The 23,100-nt window shown below is 47.3% G+C and overlaps 1 protein-coding gene across 4 annotated transcripts in view; it reads right to left on the bottom strand.

Moving 5' to 3' along the window:
* GARNL3 (GTPase activating Rap/RanGAP domain like 3) overlaps positions 1-23,100 on the bottom strand; it is a 148,145-nt gene that overhangs the window by 43,526 nt on the left and 81,519 nt on the right. For 2 of the 4 annotated variants that reach the window (XM_073640844.1, XM_073640847.1), the window contains exon 2: positions 22,302-22,325. The exons of the other annotated variants lie outside the window; for them this stretch is intronic. In XM_073640844.1, coding sequence (XP_073496945.1) covers positions 22,302-22,325 — 24 coding nt within the window. The remainder of the gene's footprint in view (positions 1-22,301; positions 22,326-23,100) is intronic. 4 annotated transcript variants of the gene reach the window in all.

The following is a 23,100-nucleotide window of genomic DNA, read 5'->3' as shown; positions in this document are numbered from 1 at the left end:
CAGTGTATAATACATATATACTGGGCCTATATCCCCTCCCCCGGTCACCTGCATACCAGTCAGTGTATAATACATATATACTGGGCCTATATCCCCTCCCCCGGTCTCCTGTATACCTGTCAGTGCATAATACATATATACTGGGCCTATATCCCCTCCCCCGGTCTCCTGTATACCTGTCAGTGTATAATACATATATACTGGGCCTATATCCCCTCCCCCGGTCTCCTGTATACCTGTCAGTGTATAATACATATATACTGGGACTATATTCACTCCCCCGGTCTCCTGTATACCTGTCAGTGTATAATACATATATACAGGGACTATATCCCCTCCCACGGTCTCCTGCATACCTGTCAGTGTATAATACATATATACTGGGCCTATATTCCCTCCCCCGGTCTTCTGTATAACGGTCAGTGTATAATATATATATATATATATATATATATATATATATATATATATATATATATATATATATATATATAGGGACTATATTCCCTCCCCCGGTCTCCTGTATACCAGTCAGTGTATAATATATATATATAGGGACTATATTCCCTCCCCCGGTCTCCTGTATACCAGTCAGTGTATAATATATATATACAGGGACTATATCCCCTCCCCCGGTCTCCTGTATACCTGTCAGTGTATAATATATATATATACTGGGTCTATGTCCCCTCCCCCGGTCTCCTGTATACCAGTCAGTGTATAATATATATATACATCGACTATATCCCCTCCCCCGGTCTCCTGTATACCTGTCAGTGTATAATACATATATATTAAGACTATATCCCCTCCCCCGGTCTCCTGTATACCTTTCAGTGTATAATACATATATACTAAGACTATATCCCCTCCCTCGGTCTCCTGTATACCTTTCAGTGTATAATACATATATACTAAGACTATATCCCCTCTCCCGGTCTCCGGTATATCTGTCAGTGTATAATACATATATACCAAGACTATATCCCCTCCCCCGGTCTTCTGTATAACTGTCAGTGTATAATATATATATACAGAGCCTATATCCCCTCCCCCGGTCTCCTGTATACCTGTCAGTGTATAATACATATATACTAAGACTATATCCCCTCCCCCGGTCTCCTGTATACCAGTCAGTGTATAATACATATATACTGGGCCTATATCCCCTCCCCCGGTCACCTGCATACCAGTCAGTGTATAATACATATATACTGGGCCTATATCCCCTCCCCCGGTCTCCTGTATACCTGTCAGTGCATAATACATATATACTGGGCCTATATCCCCTCCCCCGGTCTCCTGTATACCTGTCAGTGTATAATACATATATACTGGGCCTATATCCCCTCCCCCGGTCTCCTGTATACCTGTCAGTGTATAATACATATATACTGGGACTATATTCACTCCCCCGGTCTCCTGTATACCTGTCAGTGTATAATACATATATACAGGGACTATATCCCCTCCCACGGTCTCCTGCATACCTGTCAGTGTATAATACATATATACTGGGCCTATATTCCCTCCCCCGGTCTTCTGTATAACTGTCAGTGTATAATATATATATATATATATATATATATATATATATATATATATTTAGGGACTATATTCCCTCCCCCGGTCTCCTGTATACCAGTCAGTGTATAATATATATATATAGGGACTATATTCCCTCCCCCGGTCTCCTGTATACCAGTCAGTGTATAATATATATATACAGGGACTATATCCCCTCCCCCGGTCTCCTGTATACCTGTCAGTGTATAATATATATATATACTGGGTCTATGTCCCCTCCCCCGGTCTCCTGTATACCAGTCAGTGTATAATATATATATACATCGACTATATCCCCTCCCCCGGTCTCCTGTATACCTGTCAGTGTATAATACATATATATTAAGACTATATCCCCTCCCCCGGTCTCCTGTATACCAGTCAGTGTATAATATATATATACATCGACTATATCCCCTCCCCCGGTCTCCTGTATACCTTTCAGTGTATAATACATATATACTAAGACTATATCCCCTCCCTCGGTCTCCTGTATACCTTTCAGTGTATAATACATATATACTAAGACTATATCCCCTCTCCCGGTCTCCGGTATATCTGTCAGTGTATAATACATATATACCAAGACTATATCCCCTCCCCCGGTCTTCTGTATAACTGTCAGTGTATAATATATATATACAGAGCCTATATCCCCTCCCCCGGTCTCCTGTATACCTGTCAGTGTATAATACATATATACTAAGACTATATCCCCTCCCCCGGTCTCCTGTATACCAGTCAGTGTATAATACATATATACTAAGACTATATCCCCTCCCTCGGTCTCCTGTATACCTTTCAGTGTATAATACATATATACTAAGACTATATCCCCCCCCCCCCCCGGTCTCCTGTATACAAGAGTGAATACACCCCTCACATTTTTGTAAATATCTTATTATATCTTTTCATGAGACAATACTGAAGATATGACACTTTGATACAATGTAAAGTAGTCAGTGTACAGCTTGAGTGTAAATTTGGTGTGTCCTCTAAATAACTCAACCCACTGCTATTAGGGTATGTGCACACGATGCAGAAATGAAGCAGAAAATTTCTGCATCATTTCTGCATCTCCCTGGCAGAAAAAACGCATGCAGATTGTGCATGCGTTTTTCCTGCAGAATACATGTGGATTCACATGCGTTTCCGCATGCAGATTGACAAGCGCTTTCCAGGCGATTTTAGCATCACCTGGAAAGTGCTTGACAACTAGGTCACACTATATAAATCCATGCAAACAGCATGGATTTATATAGTGTGACCCGAGAGAGTGTATATACTTACCTCCGATGGCCCGCGCTGTCCTGCTCAATCTGTTCTCCCTCGCCGGCAACTTTGAATTGAAAGACCTGCCGACGTCAGCGTCACGTGACCCGTCACATGACTCTGACGTCAGATCAGGTCCTACAACTCACTGCAAGTGCCGGGAACCAAGCGGGAGCGCTGCGCGGGCCGACAGAAGGTAAGAATACATTTATTTTTTATTTTATTCTTTTTTTTACAGCTTTTTTAATGGTACCTGGCTGTGGATGAGACTCTCCTCTCCTCCACACCCGGGTACCATCCGCACATTAGAACGCACCAATTACGCAAGTACAAATGCTGTCTTGCGGAATTGGCGCGTTCTAATGCAAGTCAATGGCGGCGAAATCGCCGCGTTTCCGCAAAATTAATTGACATGCTGCGGATTTTTGACCGCAGCGTTAACGCTGCGGAAAAATCCGCATCATGGGCACAGCACATGCGGATTTCCATTGGGGAACATTGCTGCCCTTCTACCATGCGTTTTTCATGCGTTTCCGCGGCGTTTACGCAACTGCAAAAACGCCGCGGAAACGCATGAAATACGCATCGTGTGAACTCAGCCTTAATGTCTAAACCGCTTGCAACAAAAGTGAGTACACCCTAAGTGAAAATGGCCCAATTAGCCATTTTCCCTCCCGGTGTTATGTGACTCGTTAGTGTTACAAGGTCTCAGGTATGAATGGGGAGCAGGTGTGTTATATTTGGTGTTATCGCTCTCACGGAATGTGCCCACGATGAGTACCAGCCTGCGGCCCAGACGCTGCGGAAGAGCTGCCCCGGCTTCCGCTCATTATGCAAATGAGAGACGGACATTTTTTCCACATGCAGACATGAGGAGAAATTGACATGCTGCGGTCTGGGAAGACGAGCCGCATGTCCGTGTCCACAGGTGATCCGCAGGTGCACAGAGAAGCATAGTGGACATGGGATTTCTACAAATCCCATCCTCTATGCTGTAACATCTGGCAGCTGCGGGTTTGACGCTGCATAAGTCCGCAGCGTCAAACCCACAGCAGATCCTGATCGTGGGCACACAGCCTTACACTCTCTCATACTGGTCACTGAAAGTTCTGCACGGCACTTCATGGCAAAGAACTCTCTGAGGATCTGAAATAAAGAATTGTTGCTGTACATAAAGATGGCCTAGGCTACAAGATGATTGCCAACACCCTGAACCCTGAAATTGAGCTGCAGCTTGGCGGCTAAGACCATACAGTGGTTTAACAGTACAAGTTCCGCTCAGAACAGGCCTCGCCATGGACGACCGAACAAGTTGAGTGCAAATGCGTCATATCCAGAAGTAGTCTTTTCAAAATAGACGTATGAGTGCTGCCAGAATTGCTGAATAGGTTACAGGGGTGGGGGGTCCGCCTGTCATTGCTCAGACCAGGGCCGCCATCAGGGCATTACCGCCCTTACTGCTGTATGGGGCCCGGTGAGCATAGCGGCTCTGGCCCAGTCAGGGCCCCCCCTCTTGTGCTTCTGCTCACCAGGCCCCAGGCTGTAACAAGGTGCTGTGCGCCTGGGCGCCGCCTTTGGCACCACACACCTAACCGATAGGAGCTTTCCTAGAGATCCACAGCCGTCAAAGTACCTGAACGGCTGCGAAGCTCCAGCTCCCTCTGCCTTTTCCGGACTTCTGGTCAGGTGACGGCGCGTACACAATGACGTCATCACTGTGATGCTGTGATGTACGCGCGCCACTGGCCGTTGCTAATACAGCAGAAGCGGAGCTGAACCTGCAGGGGATGGCAAGTGAGATAAATATGAAAAACTTTTTTTTTTCTTTATAAAATGGATTGAATGGGTGAGGGGAGGAAACTACAAATGATGAAGTGAGAGGGGGAGGGGGACAGCGGACTGCAAACAAATGCAAATGATGGAGTGAGAGGGGGACAGGGGACTGCAAATGATGGCGTGAGAGGGGTAGGGGAACAGGGGACTTCAAATGATGGAGTGAGAAAGGGAGGGGGACAGCAGACTGCAAATGATGGAGTAAGAGGGGGACAGGGGACTGTAAATGATGGAGTGAGAGGGGGAGGGGAACAGGGGACTGCAAATGATGGAGTGAGAGGGGGACAGGGGACTACAATGATGGAGTGAGAGGGGGACAGAGGACTGCAAATGATGGCGTTAAACGAGGAGGGGGACGGGACTGCAAATGATGGAGTGAGAGGGGGACAGGGGACTGTAAATGATGGAGTGAGAGGGGGAGGAGAACAGGGGACTGCAATGATGGAGTGAGAGGGGGACAGAGGACTGCAAATGATGGCGTTAAACGAGGAGGGGGACGGGACTGCAAATGATGGAGTGAGAGGGGGACAGGGGACTGCAAATGATGGGGGGGGAGGGGGACAGTGGACTGCAAATGATGGAGTGAGAGGAGGACAGGACTGCAAATGATGGCGTGAGAGGGGAAGGGGGACAGGGGACTGCAAATGATGGAGTGAGAGGAGGACAGGACTGCAAATGATGGAGTGAGAGGAAGGGGGACAGGGGACTGCAAATGATGGAGTGAGAGAGGAAGGCGGACAGGGGACTGCAAATGATGAAGTGAGGTTGGGGAACGGGGAACAGAAATTGAATTGAAGGTGGGAGGTGGGGAGAGCAAATTAATTGAGGGTGGGGAATGTAAATGATGACTTGGGGGGGCTGGGAGAGAGCAAATAATGATGAATTTTGAGGGTTAAGGATTAAATGATGATGTATTGAGACTGGGGGATGGGGGACAGTAAATGTTGATGAATTGAGGGTGGGGGAGATCAAATGTTGATGAATCGGGGGTGGATGAGAGTAAATGATGTATTGAATGTGGGGGAGAGCATTTGATAATGAACAGAGGGTGGAGGTGGGAGAAGGGACATGCCATGACAATGAATTGGGGTATAGGGAGGGGGCATGTAAATCTAATGAATCGGGGTAGGAGGAGGTACAGGGTGGGGGGCGTTGAGGATGCAGTGACTGGTAATGAATTGGGGGAAAGAGTACAGGTGCTAATTAATTTATATATTTATTAGGTGGGGAAAGTGGCTATTTATAGTTAATGGGGGCACAGTGGTGGATTACAATTTATATTTGGAGTGGTGGGTTGCATAATAACTAATTATATATTAATTGTGGGTGCACGTCTGTGCTGCGTAGTGTAGAAGTTGGGGAATGTGCTCTGGAAGCGATGCTCTAGATAACTGTGTGTTATTTTATGCAGAGACGAGTCCTGGCTGGAAAAAAAGTAATGGCGGTCTGTGCTGGATGGAAAGTGAAGATGAATATCTTCAAATTAGAGACGTCAATGGTGAGTCAGGGTGTTACCTGTACACTGACACTATACACTATATACTATGTACAGAGCTCCTATGTACAGTACAGACCAAAAGTTTGGACACACCTTCTCATTTAAAGATTTTTCAGTATTTTCATGACTGTGAAAATTGTACATTCACACTGAAGGCATCAAAACTATGAATTAACACATGTGGAATTATATACTTAACAAAAAAGTGTGAAACAACTGAAAATATGTCTTATATTCTTGGTTCTTCAAAGTAGCCACCTTTTGCTTTGATGACTGCTTTGCACACTCTTGGCATTCTCTTGATGAGCTTCAAGAGGTAGTCACCAGAAATGGATTTCACTTCACAGGTGTGCCCTGTCAGGTTTAATAAGTGGGATTTCTTGCCTTATAAATGGGGTTGGGACCATCAGTTGTGTTGTGCAGACGTCTGGTGGATACACAGCTCATAGTCCTACTTAATAGACTGTTAGAATTTGTATTATGGCAAGAAAAAATCAGCGAAGTAAAGAAAAACGAGTGGCCATCATTACTTTAAGAAATGAAGGTCAGTCAGTGCGAAAAATTGGGAAAACTTTGAAAGTGTCCCCAAGTGCAGTTGCAAAAACCATCAAGCGCTACAAAGAAACTGGCTCACATGAGTACCAACCCAGGAAAGGAAGACCAAGAGTCACCTCTGCTTCTGAGGATAAGTTTATCCGAGTCACCAGCCTCAGAAATCGCAGGTTAACAGCAGCTCAGATTAGAGACCAGGTCAATGCCACACAGAGTTCTAGCAGCAGATACATCTCTACAACAACTGTTAAGAGGAGACTTTGTGCATCAGGCCTTCATGGTAAAATAGCTGCTAGGAAACCACTGCTAAGGACAGGCAACAAGCAGAAGAGACAAGTTTGGGCTAAAGAACACAAGGAATGGACATTAGACCAGTGGAAATCTGTGCTTTGGTCTGATGAGTCCAAATTTGAGATCTTTGGTTCCAGCCACCGTGTCTTTGTGTGACGCAGAAAAGGTGAATGGATGGACTCTACATGCATGGTTCCCACCGTGAAGCATGGAGGAGGAGGTGTGATGGTGTGGGGGTGCTTTGCTGGTGACACTGTTGGGGATTTATTCAAAATTGAAGGCATACTGAACCAGCATGGCTACCACAGCATCTTGCAGCGGCATGCTATTCCATCCGGTTTGCGTTTAGTTGGACCATCATTTATTTTTCAACAGGACAATGACCCCAAACACACCTCCAGCCTGTGTAAGGGCTATTTGACCAAGAAGGAGAGTGATGGGGTGCTACGCCAGATGACCTGGCCTCCACAGTCACACTTTTTTGTTAAGTATATAATTCCACATGTGTTAATTCATAGTTTTGATGCCTTCGGTGTGAATGTACAATTTCCATAGTCAAGAAAATACAGAAAAATCTTTAAATGAGAAGGTGTGTCCAAACTTTTGGTCTGTACTGTATAATGCCACTGGTAATCTCTGTATTACCTGTACACTGACATGCACAGTGTACAGGTAATACAGTACTATAAGTGTATAATATATACAGTATAATATATACAATATATAATTTATACAGTGTATAATATATATATAATATATACAGTATATATATATATAGTAATATATAGTATATTGTATATATACAGTATACAATATATATAATTTATACAGTGTATAATATATACAGTACCTGTATATATATACACAGCTCCTGTGCATAATGTCACTGGTGATCACTGTATTACCAGTATGCTAACACTATATACAGAGCTCCTGTGTATAATATCACCAGTGATCACTGTATTACCTGTATACTATATACAGAGCTCCTGTGTATAATGTCACTGGTGATCTCTTTATTACCTATACACTATATACAGAGCTCCTGTGTATAATGTCACTGGTGATCAATGTATTACCTGTACAGTGACACTATATACAGAGCTCCTGTGTATAATGGCACTTAGTATTGTATTTTTTTAATTAATGATCAGTATTGTAATATTCGGTGTTACGGATCCGGGTGGTGGAACCTCTGTGCTGGGATGCAAGGAGGGACCAGAGGGGCGTAACTAAGTGCCTACTCGGACCGATCCTGGTCGCACGGCAGCTTAGTCGACTCCGTGAGCCAAGGAGGGACTGGGCAGGTGAACCAGGTGCCACTCTGGGACCGACCTTGTGTGAGAGCAGGCAACACCCATGGGTCAGATGGCTGAGGCTGACAGGTGCAGCAGGAGAGCACGGCAGGTACCCTGTCGGGTGATCCGGGTTGGCAAGCAGGCGGGCACGGCAGGTAGCCAGACGGGTGATCCGGGTTGGCAAGCAGGCGGGCACGGCAGGTAGCCAGACGGGTGATCCGGGTTGGCAAGCAGGCGGGCACGGCAGGTAGCCAGATGGGTGATCCGGGTACACAGGCAGGCTGGCATGGCTGACAGGCGGGCACAGCTGATAGGCAGGCTGACGGGCACGGCTGACAGACAGGCTGGCGGGCACGGCTGATAGACAGGCTGGCGGGCACGGCTAACAGACAGGCTGGTGGGCACTGGAACCTGAGGGCTGAAGAGAGTGTTAGCACACAAACAACAACCTTGCACAGGCACCAACATTTTGGAGGAGGTGCTTTATATAGGAGTGGTCCTCCAGCCATTGGCCGGGGACTCTTTAGGACAGCGCGCGCGGCCCCTTTAAGAGGGAGGGAGCGCGCGCGCGCCCTAAGCACAGTGCCCGGGAAGCTGCACGCGGTGCACGCAACAGCAGCGGCAGGAAAGCTGGAGGATGCCGGACCGGGACCGCAGCGGTGGCAGAGAAGCCAGTGGCAGGAGGCAGAGACGCCGACGCTACAGTACCCCCCCCTACACCCCCTCTTCTTTAGGCCCGCAAGAAAGTTTTCAAGAAGACGAGGGGCATGAATGTTCTCCCTGGGCTCCCAAGATCTCTCCTCAGGACCAAACCCCTTCCAATCCACAAGAAAGAAAGTCTTTCCTCTTACTCTCTTGATGGCCAAAATGTTCTCTACCTCAAGGACGTCCTCAGCGGAGACTGGAGTGGTACCTGGATCGTCAGAGAAAGAATTAAGGACAACCGGTTTGAGTAGAGACACGAGAAAGGAGTTGGGAATCCGTAAGGAGGCCGGGAGTTTCAGCTTGTAAGCCACTGGATTTATTTGGTTCAGAATCTCGAACGGACCGATGAACCGCGGACCCAACTTATATGATGGTATCTTGAGACGGACATATTTGGAGGAAAGCCAGACCTTGACTCCCGGATGGAATTGAGGGGAATCCAGACGTCTCTTATCAGAATGCTTCTTCATCTGCTCGGAGGACAGAAGAAGCGCAGATCTAGTGTCCTCCCAAATCGCAGAAAATTTACTGACGAGTGATTCCGCAGCAGGATTGTCCACTGAAGCGGAGAAGGGAAACGGAATCCGGGGGTGTTGACTGTATACCACAAAAAACGGAGACTTAGCAGAGGACTCGCTCACATGGTTGTTATAGGAAAACTCGGCCCAGGGCAGGAGCTCAACCCAATCGCTATGGTGAGCGTTGACAAAGTGCCGAAGAAAGCTGGTAATAATAATAATAATAATAATAATAGTTTATTTTTATAGCGCCAACATATTCCGCAGCACTTTACAAATTTTAGGGGGGACTTATACAGACAATACAGAATAAGCATATCTCATATCGAACGGAGTGAGGGCCCTGCTCGCGAGCTTACAGTCTATGAGGAAGTGGGGGAGACACAAAAGGTAAAAAGTACATATATTGTATAATGCAGCCTTGATATACTGAATAGGATAAATAATAATACATGGACTGGTCGCCAGCCAGTATGTGTGCAGTCCTGACAGAGGCTTTTATGTGCATGGTTGGTTTGAACCCGAAGTTGAAGAAGATTTTAATATGGGGGAAAGCTGGGATGGACAGAGTGTGTTTAGGTGATACGCCAGTCTAAAGAAATGTGTTTTTAGGGTTCGCTTGAAACTGTGGGTATTGGGAATTAATCGAACTGTCCTGGGTAGTGCATTCCAGAGAATTGGCGCAGCACGCGAGAAATCTTGGAGACGGGAGTGGGAAGTTCGGATTATGGAGGATTTTAGTTTCAAGTCATTTGCAGAACGGAGGGCACGTGTAGGGTGGTAGACTGAGACAAGGGAGGAGATGTAGGGGGGTACTGAAGCATGGAGCGCTTTGTGGGTAAGCGTGATAAGTTTAAAACGAACTCTATATTGGATGGGCAACCAATGCAATGACTGGCACAGGGAAGAGGCATCGGTGTAGCGGTTGGCGAGGAATATGATCCTGGCTGCTGCGTTCAGGACGGATTGGAGAGGGGAGAGTTTAGTAAGAGGGAGACCGATTAGTAGAGCGTTGCAATAGTCAAGACGAGAATGAATAAGAGCGACAGTAAGAGTTTTTGCCGAGTCAAAGGTGAGAAAAGTCCTGATTCTTGAGATGTTTTTGAGGTGTAGATGACATGAACGAGCGAGTGATTTGATGTGAGGAGTGAAAGAAAGATCTGAATCAAAAATGACCCCAAGACAGCGGGCTTGTAGCTGGGGAGTAATGGTTGAGCCACAAACGGAGATGGCAATATCGGGCACAGGTAGATTAATGGAGGGAGGAAAGACGAGTAGTTCAGTTTTTGACAGATTCAGTTTTAGGTAGAGGGAGGACATAATGTTAGACACAGCAGAAAGACAATCACTGGTCTTTTGTAGTAATGCAGGGGTGATGTCCGGAGCAGAGGTGTATAATTGGGTGTCATCAGCATAGAGATGGTACTGAAAACCGAATCTACTGATTGTTTGTCCAATAGGAGCGGTGTATAAGGAGAAAAGAAGGGGGCCTAGGACTGATCCTTGAGGAACCCCGACAGTAAGAGGAAGTAGGGAGGAGGAGGAGCCGGCAAAAGACACAGAGAAGGAGCGGTCAGAGAGATAAGAGGAGAACCAGGAGAGAACCGTGTCCTTGAGGCCAATAGTGCGGAGCATAGTGAGGAGGAGCTGGTGATCCACAGTGTCAAATGCTGCAGAGAGATCCAGGAGAATCAGCAGGGAGTAGTGACCATTAGATTTAGCTGTTAGTAGATCATTAGAGACTTTAGTGAGGGCAGTTTCAGTAGAATGTAAAGAGCGGAAACCAGATTGTAAAGGGTCAAGAAGAGAGTTGTCTGAGAGATAGCGGATTAGACGGGAGTGGACCAGGCGTTCCAGGAGTTTAGAGATAAAGGGAAGATTGGAAACAGGTCTGTAGTTGGCCGTGCAGTTCTGGTCGAGGGATGGTTTTTTAAGTAATGGTTGTATGCTGGCGTGTTTAAAAGAAGAGGGAAAGATACCAGATGAGAGGGAAAGGTTGAAAATTTTAGTTAGGTGAGAGGTGACAGCTGGAGCAAGGGACTGAAGGAGATGTGAGGGAATAGGGTCGCTGGTGCAGGTGGTAGGGCGAGAAGATGCAAGGAGCCTGATCACTTCATCTTCCGTGACTGGTTCGAAGTCAGAAAATGAGCAAGATACAATGTGGCGGGGGGGAGCATGCATAACATTTGGGGATTGGGAGAAAATTTCCTGTCGGATATGGTCAATTTTTTCTTTGAAATAGTTAGCCAGATCGTCAGCGCTGAGGTCGGTGGTCGGGGCCTGTGCTGTTTGATTGAGGAGAGAATGAAACGTGTCAAAGAGTCGTTTAGGATTATTGGAAAGTGAGATGATGAGGTTGTTAAAGTAGGTTTGTTTGGAGAGGTGAAGGGCAGAGTTATATGTTTTCAGCATAAATTTATAGTGGAGGAAATCTTCGGGCAGATTTGATTTTCTCCACAGCCGTTCAGCGCACCTGGAGTACCTCTGGAGAAGACGTGTTTGAGGCGTGTGCCAGGGTTGTCGCAGTCTATGCCGAATTGTTCTTTGTGTAGGAGGTGCGGCTTCATCCAGGGCGCATAGCATTATTTTGTTATAATGCTTCAATGCAGATTCGGGACATGAGAGGGAGGAGATTGGGGCCAATGATGATTGCAACCTTTTTATAAATTTCTGGGTGTTAATGGCGCGTAAATTTCTATAAGTGTGGACGGTGGGAGTGTCTTGAGTAGAGTCACAGTTCTTGACAGAGAATGAAAGAAGATTATGGTCAGAGAGTGGAAGGGGAGAGTTAGTAAAGTCATGTACTGAGCAAAGCCGGGAGATCTGGTAAGGATCTGATTGATACGTTCCACTTGACCATTGGACTGAGGATGATAGGCAGAAGAGAAATACGAAGAGAGATGCAGCAGCTTGCACGTGGCTCTCCAAAAGAGAGAAGTGAACTGAACTCCTCGGTCCGAGACAATGTGGAGGGGTAAGCCGTGGAGACGGAAGATGTGACGGATAAAGTCCTTAGCAAGCACAGGTGAAGACGGACGACCAGGCAGAGGAATGAAGTGAGACATCTTGGAGAAGCGGTCGGTGACCACCCAAATAACAGTACAACCAGCCGATACCAGAAGATCCGTGATGAAATCCATTGCAATATATAGCCACGGAGAGGAAGGCACGGGAAGAGGAAAGAGACGACCGGCTGGAAGGTGCCTAGGTATCTTGTTATGGGCACAAGAGGAACAAGCCGCGACAAAATCTGCAACATCCTTGCGCAGGGTGGGCCACCAATAGTGCCGGGCAATGAGCAGAAGTGTCTTCCTCTGGCCGGCATGGCCAGCCAGTTTGGACGAATGGCCCCAGAGTAAGAACCTCTTCCGATCCTGAGCCGCTACAAAGGTCTTACCAGGAAGTAGATGAGACAGGTCAAAAGGAGCAACAGTCATTATTCTGGAGGGATCAATGATGTGTAGAGGCTCCTCCTCCAGGTCGGAAGACAGAAAGGAGCGGGATAGAGCGTCGGCTTTAATGTTCTTGTCTGCCGGGCAGTAATGGAGATTGAAGCAGAATTGAGCAAAGAACAAAGACCATCTGGCCTGACGCGGGTTAAGTCTCTGGGCGGTCTGCAAATACGCAAGGTTTTTATCGTCAGTGTAGATGACCACCGGGTGCAGAGCCCCCTCAAGCAAGTAGCGTCACTCCTCCAGCGCTAATTTGATGGGCAGCAGTTCTCGATCTCCTATGGAGTAATTATGCTCGGCCGGAGAGAAGAGTTTAGAGAAGAAGCCGCAGGTCACCATTCGCCCGGACGAGGATTTCTGGGTGAGCACTGCTCTGGCTCCGGAGAAAGAGGCATCAACCTCCAGGAAGAACTGTTTATTGCCATCAGGACGGTGTAGCACAGCAGTGGAGGAGAATGCTTGTTTAAGAGAGATAAAGGCATTCTCTGCCTCGTCAGACCACTCCCTGGGATTGCTCCCTTACGGGTAAAGCCCCCGTCTCACATAGCGAGATCGCTAGCGAGATCGCTGCTGAGTCAAGGTTTTGGTGACGCAACAGCGACCTCACCAGCGATGTCGCTATGTGTGACACTTTGCAGCGATCAGGCCCCTGCTGTGAGGTCGCTGATCGCTGCAGAATGTCCTGGACCATTTTTTGGTCTTCGCCCTCCCGCTGGTCAGCACACATCGCTGTGTGTGACAAGCGGGACCAGCGATCAGGCTGATAACCATGATAAACAGCGGGTTACTAGGGGCACACGTGCACTTAGTAACCCGCTGTTTATCATGGTTACCACTCTGCTACGGTGAGCGGTAACCTCCCGCTCACCGTAGCAGGCTCGTAACCATTATAAACAGCGGGTTACTAGGTGCGCGTGTGCCCCTAGTAACCCGCTGTTTATCATGGTTACCAGCCTGCTCCTGCTTCAGCAGGCTGGTAACCAGGAGCAGGACATCGTGGAAAGATTCTTTCCACGATGTCGCTGCTCCCCTGATCGCTGGTAAGCCTGCCTGTTTGACAGCTCACCAGCGATCACATAGCGACGCAGCAACGATCCCTGACAGGTCGTATCGTTGTCGGGATCGCTGTAGCGTTGCTAAGTGTGATGGGGCCTTAAGAGCAGAGATGGGAGCTGTCCGGGAGGAGAAATGAGGAATGAAGAGGCAATTATAGTTAGCGAATCCCAGAAACCGCTGAATAGCCTTCAACTCCTCAGGTCGGGGCTACTTTAAGATGGCAGACACCTTCTCGGGATCCATTCGCAGTCCGGTCTACGAGATGATATACCCCAGAAATGGCAGGGAGGTCTGCTCAAGGAGGCATTTCTCGTACTTAGCATACAGGCGATTCTTCTGGAGCCTCAGCAGTACCTGACGAACATCCCTCCAGTGAGAGGGTAGATCAGGGGAGAACACCAAGATATCGTCCAGGTACACCACCACGCAGGAATACAGGAGATCTCGAAATATATCGTTTACCAACTCCTGGAAGACGGCTGGAGCATTACAGAGATCGAAGGGCATCACGCGGTACTCGTAGTGACCATCCCGGGTGTTGAATGCCGTCTTCCACTCGTCTCCCTGGCGGATCCGGACCAGATTGTATGCCCCACGCAGGTCGAGCTTAGTGAAGACCTTTGCGCCCTTTAGGCGGTCAAACAGGTCCGAGATGAAAGGCAGGTGGTACTTATTCTTGATGGCAATCTGGTTTAGACCCCTATTGTAGATACAAGGACGAAGAGAGCTGTCTTTCTTCTTGACAAAGAAGAATCCTGCTCCAGCCGGAGAGGTGGATTTCTAAATCCCCTAGCATGATTTTCTTCAATAAATTCAGACATGGCACAGGTCTCGGCCAGCGACAAAGGGTAGATTCGCCCGCGAGGAGGTGAAGCACCAGGTATTAAGTCGATGGGGCAATCATACGGCCTATGAGGTGGTAGTGTTTCTGCCTCCTTTTTATCAAAAATGTCCGCATAGGACAAGTAGGGTGCTGGCAGGCCAGGTAGGTTAGCCGGAGTAGACAGGGGTCGAGCAGGACGAACTGGAACCAGACAGGTCATATGGCATTTCTAGCTGCAATTCAGGACGGGCTCATGTCTCTGTAACCAAGGCAGGCCAAGCAAGAGGGGATGAGAGAGACCGGACAGTACGTAAAAGGAGATCTTCTCCGAGTGCAGCATTCCCACCTGAAGAGTTACCGGGTCAGTGACCAACAAGATGGTTTCGGGGAGAAGCTTTCCATCCACAGAGGAAACAGCTAAAGGATCCGCCAAACGTATGGTTGGAATCTGAAAACGATCCACAACGGCCTGTTGTATGAGATTCCCAGCGGCTCCAGAATCCAGATGGGCAGTCTTGAAGAAGCGGGTCTCACCACTGGTAACGGAAACGGACAGAGTCAAGGGCGGAGAGGAAAAACTCTTGCCTACGACGACCTCTCCGAGCGGTCCTAGACACTGGAGTTTCCCGGTCTCACCGGGCAAGAGCAGATCTGATGCTCTATATTGTCACAATAGAAGCAACTCCCCTCGGCACGACGGGTCTCCTGGCGAGACTTAACCATCTTGACTTGGTCAATTTGCATCGGCTTAGGAGAAGACACCCGGGGGAGTGCAGGTTGCGAGACTGGACTTTGGAGGATGGGAGCGAGGCGCGGAGGTTTCCTCTCACGGGTCATCTCCTTAGCGCGTTCCAGGAAACGGATGTCAATCCGGGTAGCTAATGACACCAGGTCGTCCAGGAAGGGAGGTATGTCACGACCGGCTAGCTCATCCTTGATCCGTCCGAAAAGGCCCTCCCAAAAGGTGGACACCAGGGCCTCATTGTTCCAGGCAAGTTCAGATGCGAGGGTTCGTAAACGTACAGCATACTGGCCCACAGTGAGACTCCCTTGGCGGAGTCGGAGAAGTGAGGAGGCAGTAGAAGAATTTCGTCTGGGCTCATCGAACACCTTCCGGAAGGCCGCGAGGAAAGCCTGAAGATCGGACACCAGAGGATCCCCTCTCTCCCACAGAGGGTTAAGCCACGGGAACGCCTCTCCGGTGAGGTGAGACATGATGAACGCCACCTTGGCCCGGTCGGAGGTGAACTGGTGTGCCAGGAGTTCAAAGTGCAGTGTGCACTAATTTATGAAGCCCCGACATAGGACGGCGCAGAGAGCCAGGGTCCAAAGCCAGGTGCCACAGCGCCACTGGGTTGAGGTACCGACGGAGCGGGTGCCGCTCAGTTAGAGGCGGACACAGTCGGGGTGGACAGCACATCCAGGCGGGAGTTGACTGTCCGCAGGTAGGACAGGATAGTATCCTCTTGGGATCTCTGGCGAGAGACCTCTTGGTACAGGTCTGAGAGTGAAGGAGCCTGGGAGCCACCAGGTTCCATGGGCTGTGCAAACTACTATGGATCCGGGTGGTGGAACCTCTGTGCTGGGATGCAAGGAGGGACCATAGGGGCGTAACTAAGTGTCTACTCGGACCGACCCTGGTCGCACAGCGGCTTAGTCGACTCCGTGAACCAAGGAGGGACCGGGCAGGTGCACCAGGTGCCACTCTGGGACCGACCTTGTGTGAGAGCAGGCGACTCCCACGGGTCAGATGGCTGAGGCTGACAGGTGCAGCAGGAGAGCACGGCAGGTAGCCTGACGGGTGATCCCGGTTGGCAAGCAGGCGGGCACGGCAGGTAGCCAGACGGGTGATCCGGGTTGGCAAGCAGGCGGACACAGCAGGTAGCCAGACAGGTAATCCGGGTAGACAGGCAGGCGGGCATGGCTGACAGGCAGGCTGGCGGGCACGGCTGACAGGCAGGCTGGCGGGCACAGCTGACAGACAGGCTGGCGAGCACGGCTGATAGACAGGCTGGCGGGCACGGCTAACAGACAGGCTGGCGGGCACTGGAGCCTGAGGGCTGAGGAGAGTGTTAGCACACAAACAACAACCTTACACAGGCACCAACATTTTGGATGAGGTGCTTTATATAGGAGTGGTCCTCTGGCCATTGGCCGGGGACTCTTTAGGACAGCGCACGCGGCCCCTTTAAGAGGGATGGGGCGCGCGCACGCCCTAAGCACAGTGCCCGGGAAGCTACGCGCGGTGCGCGCAACAGCAGCAGCAGGGGAGCTGGAGGAAGCCAGACCTGGACCGTGGCGGTGAGGGGAACGGCGTCTCTGCCCGGCAGGAGGCAGAGACGCCGACGCTACATTCGGTCACAATGTGGTGGTAATATGTAGTCTTGTCATGGTGTGGTGGTATTTGTCCATTGTATGTAGTATTATTTGCTCTCTATGTGGTGGTAATATGTGGTCCTGCCATGGTGTGACGGTATTTGTCCCTTGTATGTGAGATTATTGGTCATTTTAAAAAAATGTATGTGACACCTTCCCTTAAAGAAAAAAAAAGAAAAATATACCTAAAAAGAGTATTGGATATTTTAAGAAATGTTTAATAGGTTAGAGTAGAGTAGGGCCCGGACAGAAGAGTCTACTTTGTCCTGGTGGCGGCTTAAAAAATCTTTTGGCCAAAACAAAAGCTGCTGGCTATGAATGTGATCCGGTGTTTGATGGGAACTGTTAATGTGTCATTGGTGAGGACATGGTGCAGAAGTGGAGTTTTTCTAAGAGATGGGACTGTGGAAGGTTCGAGGGGTGGAGGCGAAGCTGGGGTGGAGCCTGGGCGGAGTCTCAAGGGGGCCTGAAAATGTTGCCAGTATGGAGCCCTGAAATTGCTGGTGGCAGACCTGGCTCAGACCATACGCTGCACACTGCATCAAATTGGTCTGCATTGCTATCATCCCAGAAGAAAGCCTCTTCTAAAGATGATGCACAAGAAAGCCTGCAAACAATTTGCTGAAGACAAGCAGACTAAGGACATGGATTACTGGAACCATGTCCTGTGGTCTAATGAGACCAAGATAAATTTATTTGGTTCAGATGATGTCAAGCGTGTGTGGTGACAACCAGGTGAGGAGTACAAAGACAAGTGTGTCTTGCCTACAGTCAAGCATGGTGGTGGGAATGTTGTGGTTTGGGGCTGCGTGAGTGCTGCCAGCTGTGAGGAGGGAAACATGAATGCCATCATGTACAAGCAGAGCATGATCCCCCCCCCTTTAGGAAACTGGGCTGCAGGGTAGCATTCCAAAATAACAACCCCAAACACACCTCCCAGATGACCACTGCTTTGCTAAAGAAACTGAGGGTAAAGATGCTGGACTGGCCAAGCATGTCTCCAGAGCTAACCCTATAGAGCATCTATGGGACATCCTCAAATGGAAGGTGGAGGAGAACAAGGTTTCCAACATCCACCAGCTCTGTTATGTCGTCATGGAGGAGTGGAAGAGGATTCCAGTGGTCTCCAGTGAAGCTCTAGTGAACTCCATGCCCAAGAGAGTTAAGGCAGTGCTTGAAAGTAATGGTGGCCACACAAAATATTGACAGATTGGGCACAATTTGGCCATTTTCACTAAGGGGTGTACTCACTTTAGTTGCCAGCGGTTTAGACATTAATAGCAGTGGGTTGAGTTATTTAGAGGGCACACCAAATTTACACTGTTATTCAAGCTGTACACTGACTACTTTACATTGTATCAAAGTGTCATAACTTCAGTGTTGTCCCATGAAAAGATATAAGATATTTACAAAAATGTGAGGTGTGTACTCACTTTTGTGAGATACTGTATATACAGTGACTATATTCCCCTGTATACCTGTCAGCATATAATACAAATATACAGTGACTATATCCCCCCGGTCTTCTGTATACTTGTTAGCATATAACACATACAGTACAGACCAATAGTTTGGACACACCTTCTCATTTAAAGATTTTTCTGTATTTTCATGACTTTGAAAATTGTACATTCACACTGAAGGCATCAAAACTATGAATTAACACATGTGGAATTATATACTTAACAAAAAAGTGTGAAACAACTGAAAATATGTCTTATATTCTAGGTTCTTCAAAGTAGCCACCTTTTGCTTTGATGACTGCTTTGCACACTCTTGGCATTCTCTTGATGAGCTTCAAGAGGTAGTCACCAGAAATGGTTTTCACTTCACAGGTGTGCCCTGTCAGGTTTAATAAGTGGGATTTCTTGCCTTATAAATGGGGTTGGGACCATCAGTTGTGTTGTGCAGAAGTCTGGTGGATACACAGCTGATAGTCCTACTGAATAGACTGTTAGAATTTGTATTATGGCAAGAAAAAAGCAGCTAAGTGAAGAAAAACGAGTGGCCATCATTACTTTAAGAAATGAAGGTCAGTCAGTCCGAAAAATTGGGCAAACTTTGAAAGTGTCCCCAAGTGCAGTTGCAAAAACCATCAAGCGCTACATAGAAACTGGCTAACATGAGGACCGCCCCAGGAAAGGAAGACCAAGAGTCACCTCTGCTTCTGAGGATAAGTTTATCCGAGTCACCAGCCTCAGAAATCGCAGGTTAACAGCAGCTCAGATTAGAGACCAGGTCAATGCCACACAGAGTTCTAGCAGCAGATACATCTCTACAACAACTGTTAAGAGGAGACTTTGTGCAGCAGGCCTTCATAGCTGCTAGGAAACCACTGCTAAGGACAGGCAACAAGCAGTAGAGACTTGTTTGGGCTAAAGAACACAAGGAATGGACATTAGACCAGTGGAAATCTGTGCTTTGGTCTGATGAGTCCAAATTTGAGATCTTTGGTTCCAACCACCGTGTCTTTGTGCGACGCAGAAAAGGTGAACGGATGGACTCTACATGCCTGGTTCCCACCGTGAAGCATGGAGGAGGAGGTGTGATGGTGTGGGGGAGCTTTGCTGGTGACACTGTTGGGGATTTATTCAAAATTGAAGGCATACTGAACCAGCATGGCTACCACAGCATCTTGCAGTGGCATGCTATTCCATCCGGTTTGCGTTTAGTTGGACCATCATTTATTTATCAACAGGACAATGACCCCAAACACACCTCCAGGCTGTGTAACGGCTATTTGACCAAGAAGGAGAATGATGGGGTGCTACCCCAGATGACCTGGCCTCCACAGTCACCAGACCTGAACCCAATCGAGATGGTTTGGGGTGAGCTGGACCGCAGAGTGAAGGCAAAAGGGCCAACAAGTGCTAAGCATCTCTGGGAAACCTTCAAGATTGTTGGAAGACCATTTCAGGTTACTACCTCTTGAAGCTTATCAAGAGAATGCCAAGAGTGTGCAAAGCAGTCATCAAAGCAAAAGGCTGCTACTTTGAAGAACCTAGAATATAAGACATATTTTCAGTTGTTTCACACTTTTTTGTTAAGTATATAATGCCACATGTGTTAATTCATAGTTTTGATGCCTTCAGTGTGAATGTACAATTTTCATAGTCATGAAAATACAGAAAAATCTTTAAATGAGAAGGTGTGTCCAAACTTTTTGTCTGTACTGTATATACAGTGACTATATCCCCCCGCACCCATACAATCCCAGACTCCTGTATACCTGTCAGTATATAATAAATAAAATATAGTCATTGTGTATAATACAGTCATCGTATATAATAAATACAGTCAAAGTATTTTCCCAGAATATTATTGCAATTACACATGTCTTGTTTTATACATATTTATATCCTTTGTATGTATTGGAACAACACAAAAAACAGAGAAAAAAAAGGTAAATTGGACATATTTTCACACAAAACCCCAAAAATGGACCAGACAAAATTGTTGGCACGTTTCCAAAATTGTGGGTAAACAACTTTGTTTCAGGCATGTTATGCTCATTCAAATTCACCTGTGGCAAGTAACAGGTGTGGGCAATCTGAAAATCACACCTGAAACCAGTTAAAAAAGGGAGAAGTTGACTCAATCTTTGCATTGTGTGTCTGTGTGCGCCACACTAAGCATGGAGAACAGAAAGAGGAGAAGAGAACTGTCTGAGGACTTGAGAACCAAAATTGTTGAACAATATCAACAATCTCAAGGATACAAGCCCATCTCCAGAGATCTTGATATGCCTTTGTCCACGGTGCGCAACACAATCAAGCAGTTTACAACCCTCAACCCATGGCACTGTAGATAATCTCCCTGAATGTGGACGGCAGACAAAAACTGATGAAAAGTTGAAACGCAGGGTAGTCCGGATGGTGGATAAGCAGCCCCAATCAAGTTCCAAAGAAATTCAAGCTGTCCTGCAGGCTCAGAGTGCATCAGTGTCAGCGCGAACTATCTGTTGACATTTGAATGAAATGACATGCTATGGCAGAAGACCCAGGAGGACCCCACTGCTGACACAGCGACATAAAAAAGCTATACTGCAGTTTGCCAAAATGTAAGTGAGTACACCAAAATCATTCTGGGAAAGTCTTGTGAACAGATGAGACCAAGATAAAGCATATAATTTCAATGTTTACCAAAAACTAAATGCGCCTACAAAGAAAAGAACACAGTACCTACAGTCAAATACGGTGGAGGTTCAAAGATTTTTTCGGGCTGTTCTGTGTCTTCTGGCTGTGTTTGACTGTGTGCAAGGCATCATGAAATCTGAAGATTACCAAAGGATTTTGGTTCGCAATGTAGTGCTCAGTGTCAGAAACCCGGGTTTGTGTCCTAGGTCATGTGTCTTCCAGCAGGACAATGATCCCAAACATACTTCAAGAAGCACCCAGAAATAGATGGAAACAAAGTACTGGAGAGTTCTGAAATGGCCAGCAATGAGTCTGGATCTAAATCCCATTGAACACCTGTGTAGAGATCTTAAAATTGCTGTTAGGAGAAGGCTCCCTCAAATATGAGGGAACTGGAGCAGTTTGAGTGATCAATTCCAGTTGATAGGTGTAAAAAGCTTGTTGATGGTTATAGGAAGCAATTGATTTCAGTTATTCATTCCAAAGGGTGTGCAACCAAATATTAAGTTGAGGGTGCCAACAATTTTGTTTGGCCCATTTTTGGGGTTTTGTGTGAAATTATGTGCAATTTGTCTTTTTTCCTTGGTTAATTTTTGTGTTGTTCTAATACAGATAAAGGAAATAGACGCGTGTATAACAAAACATGTGTAATTGCAATCATTTTCTGGGAGAAATACTTCATTTCCTGGAACAATGACAAGGGTGCCAACACTTTCAGCCATGGCTGTATATACAGAGACTATATCTTCCCCCTGGTCTCCTGTATACCTGTCAGTATACAACACATATATACAGAGACTATATCCCCCCCAGTCTCCTGCATACCTGTCAGGGTATTATAACATATATCCCCCCATCTCCAGTCTGATGTCTTGTATATATATATCCCCCACACTCTATAATATCAACAATGATGGCTCGGTACCTGGCAGGGACGGCGGCCGTCGCTCTGTGGCAGCGATGGGAGAGAAGAAAAGAAGAGATTATTATACAACTGTCATAAAGTTCCAGATATTTCTATTGTGTTAATGGAAATAATATAAACCCGAAGGAAGAGGAAGAGAGACCCTCAGCAGTTACTACCATGTCAGGATTCCTATTAAGCTTCTGGTGTAGCACTGCTGGAATCCAATGGCCGGAGGAGCACGAGCAAGAAACGGCTGGCAGTAGTAGAAGTTCTTGGAAGTAGCAGTAGGAGTTGTAGCAACAATCCATAGAGAAGTGGGAACAGTCTGGGTAAGATAATTTTCAGAACAAGGAGCTGAAGACTGAACTAGGTTAAACAGCTAGACATAATACTCAAGCAATGAGTGAGAGATCCATGCGGCTTTACGTAGGCCCAAACAGGAAACAAGATGGATTCCACAGTTTCACAATCTGCCATTTTAGTAAAGGACAATGGCAGGACACAACAGCAGCCTCCAGTGGTAAGAGGTGAAATTGCAGCATAATATCTAGGTGAACAAAAGCAGCCACTAGTGGTCAAACGGTAGAAGGACAACAGGAATCCTGAACCCCCAGAATCCACCAGAGACTGGAACGACTGATATACAAGTTGGTAATGGGGGCCACAAACACCCATGTTACCCCGGTGTTAGCAACCAGCCCCCTATGCTACACCAGTCACGCTATTATATGGATATACCTCTGTCACCATCGCACGACACACCGAGACGTCCCTGTTACATCACACGTCACACTGATGCACCTCCATCACAATCATA

The sequence above is a fragment of the Phyllobates terribilis genome, unplaced genomic scaffold (genome assembly GCF_046119375.1).
Source record: "Phyllobates terribilis strain yellow unplaced genomic scaffold, ASM4611937v1 Scaffold_7__3_contigs__length_470593459, whole genome shotgun sequence".
Taxonomy (NCBI): domain Eukaryota; kingdom Metazoa; phylum Chordata; class Amphibia; order Anura; family Dendrobatidae; genus Phyllobates; species Phyllobates terribilis.
Note: the sequence above shows the minus strand (reverse complement) of the source record. Positions and strands in the feature narration are given on the sequence as shown.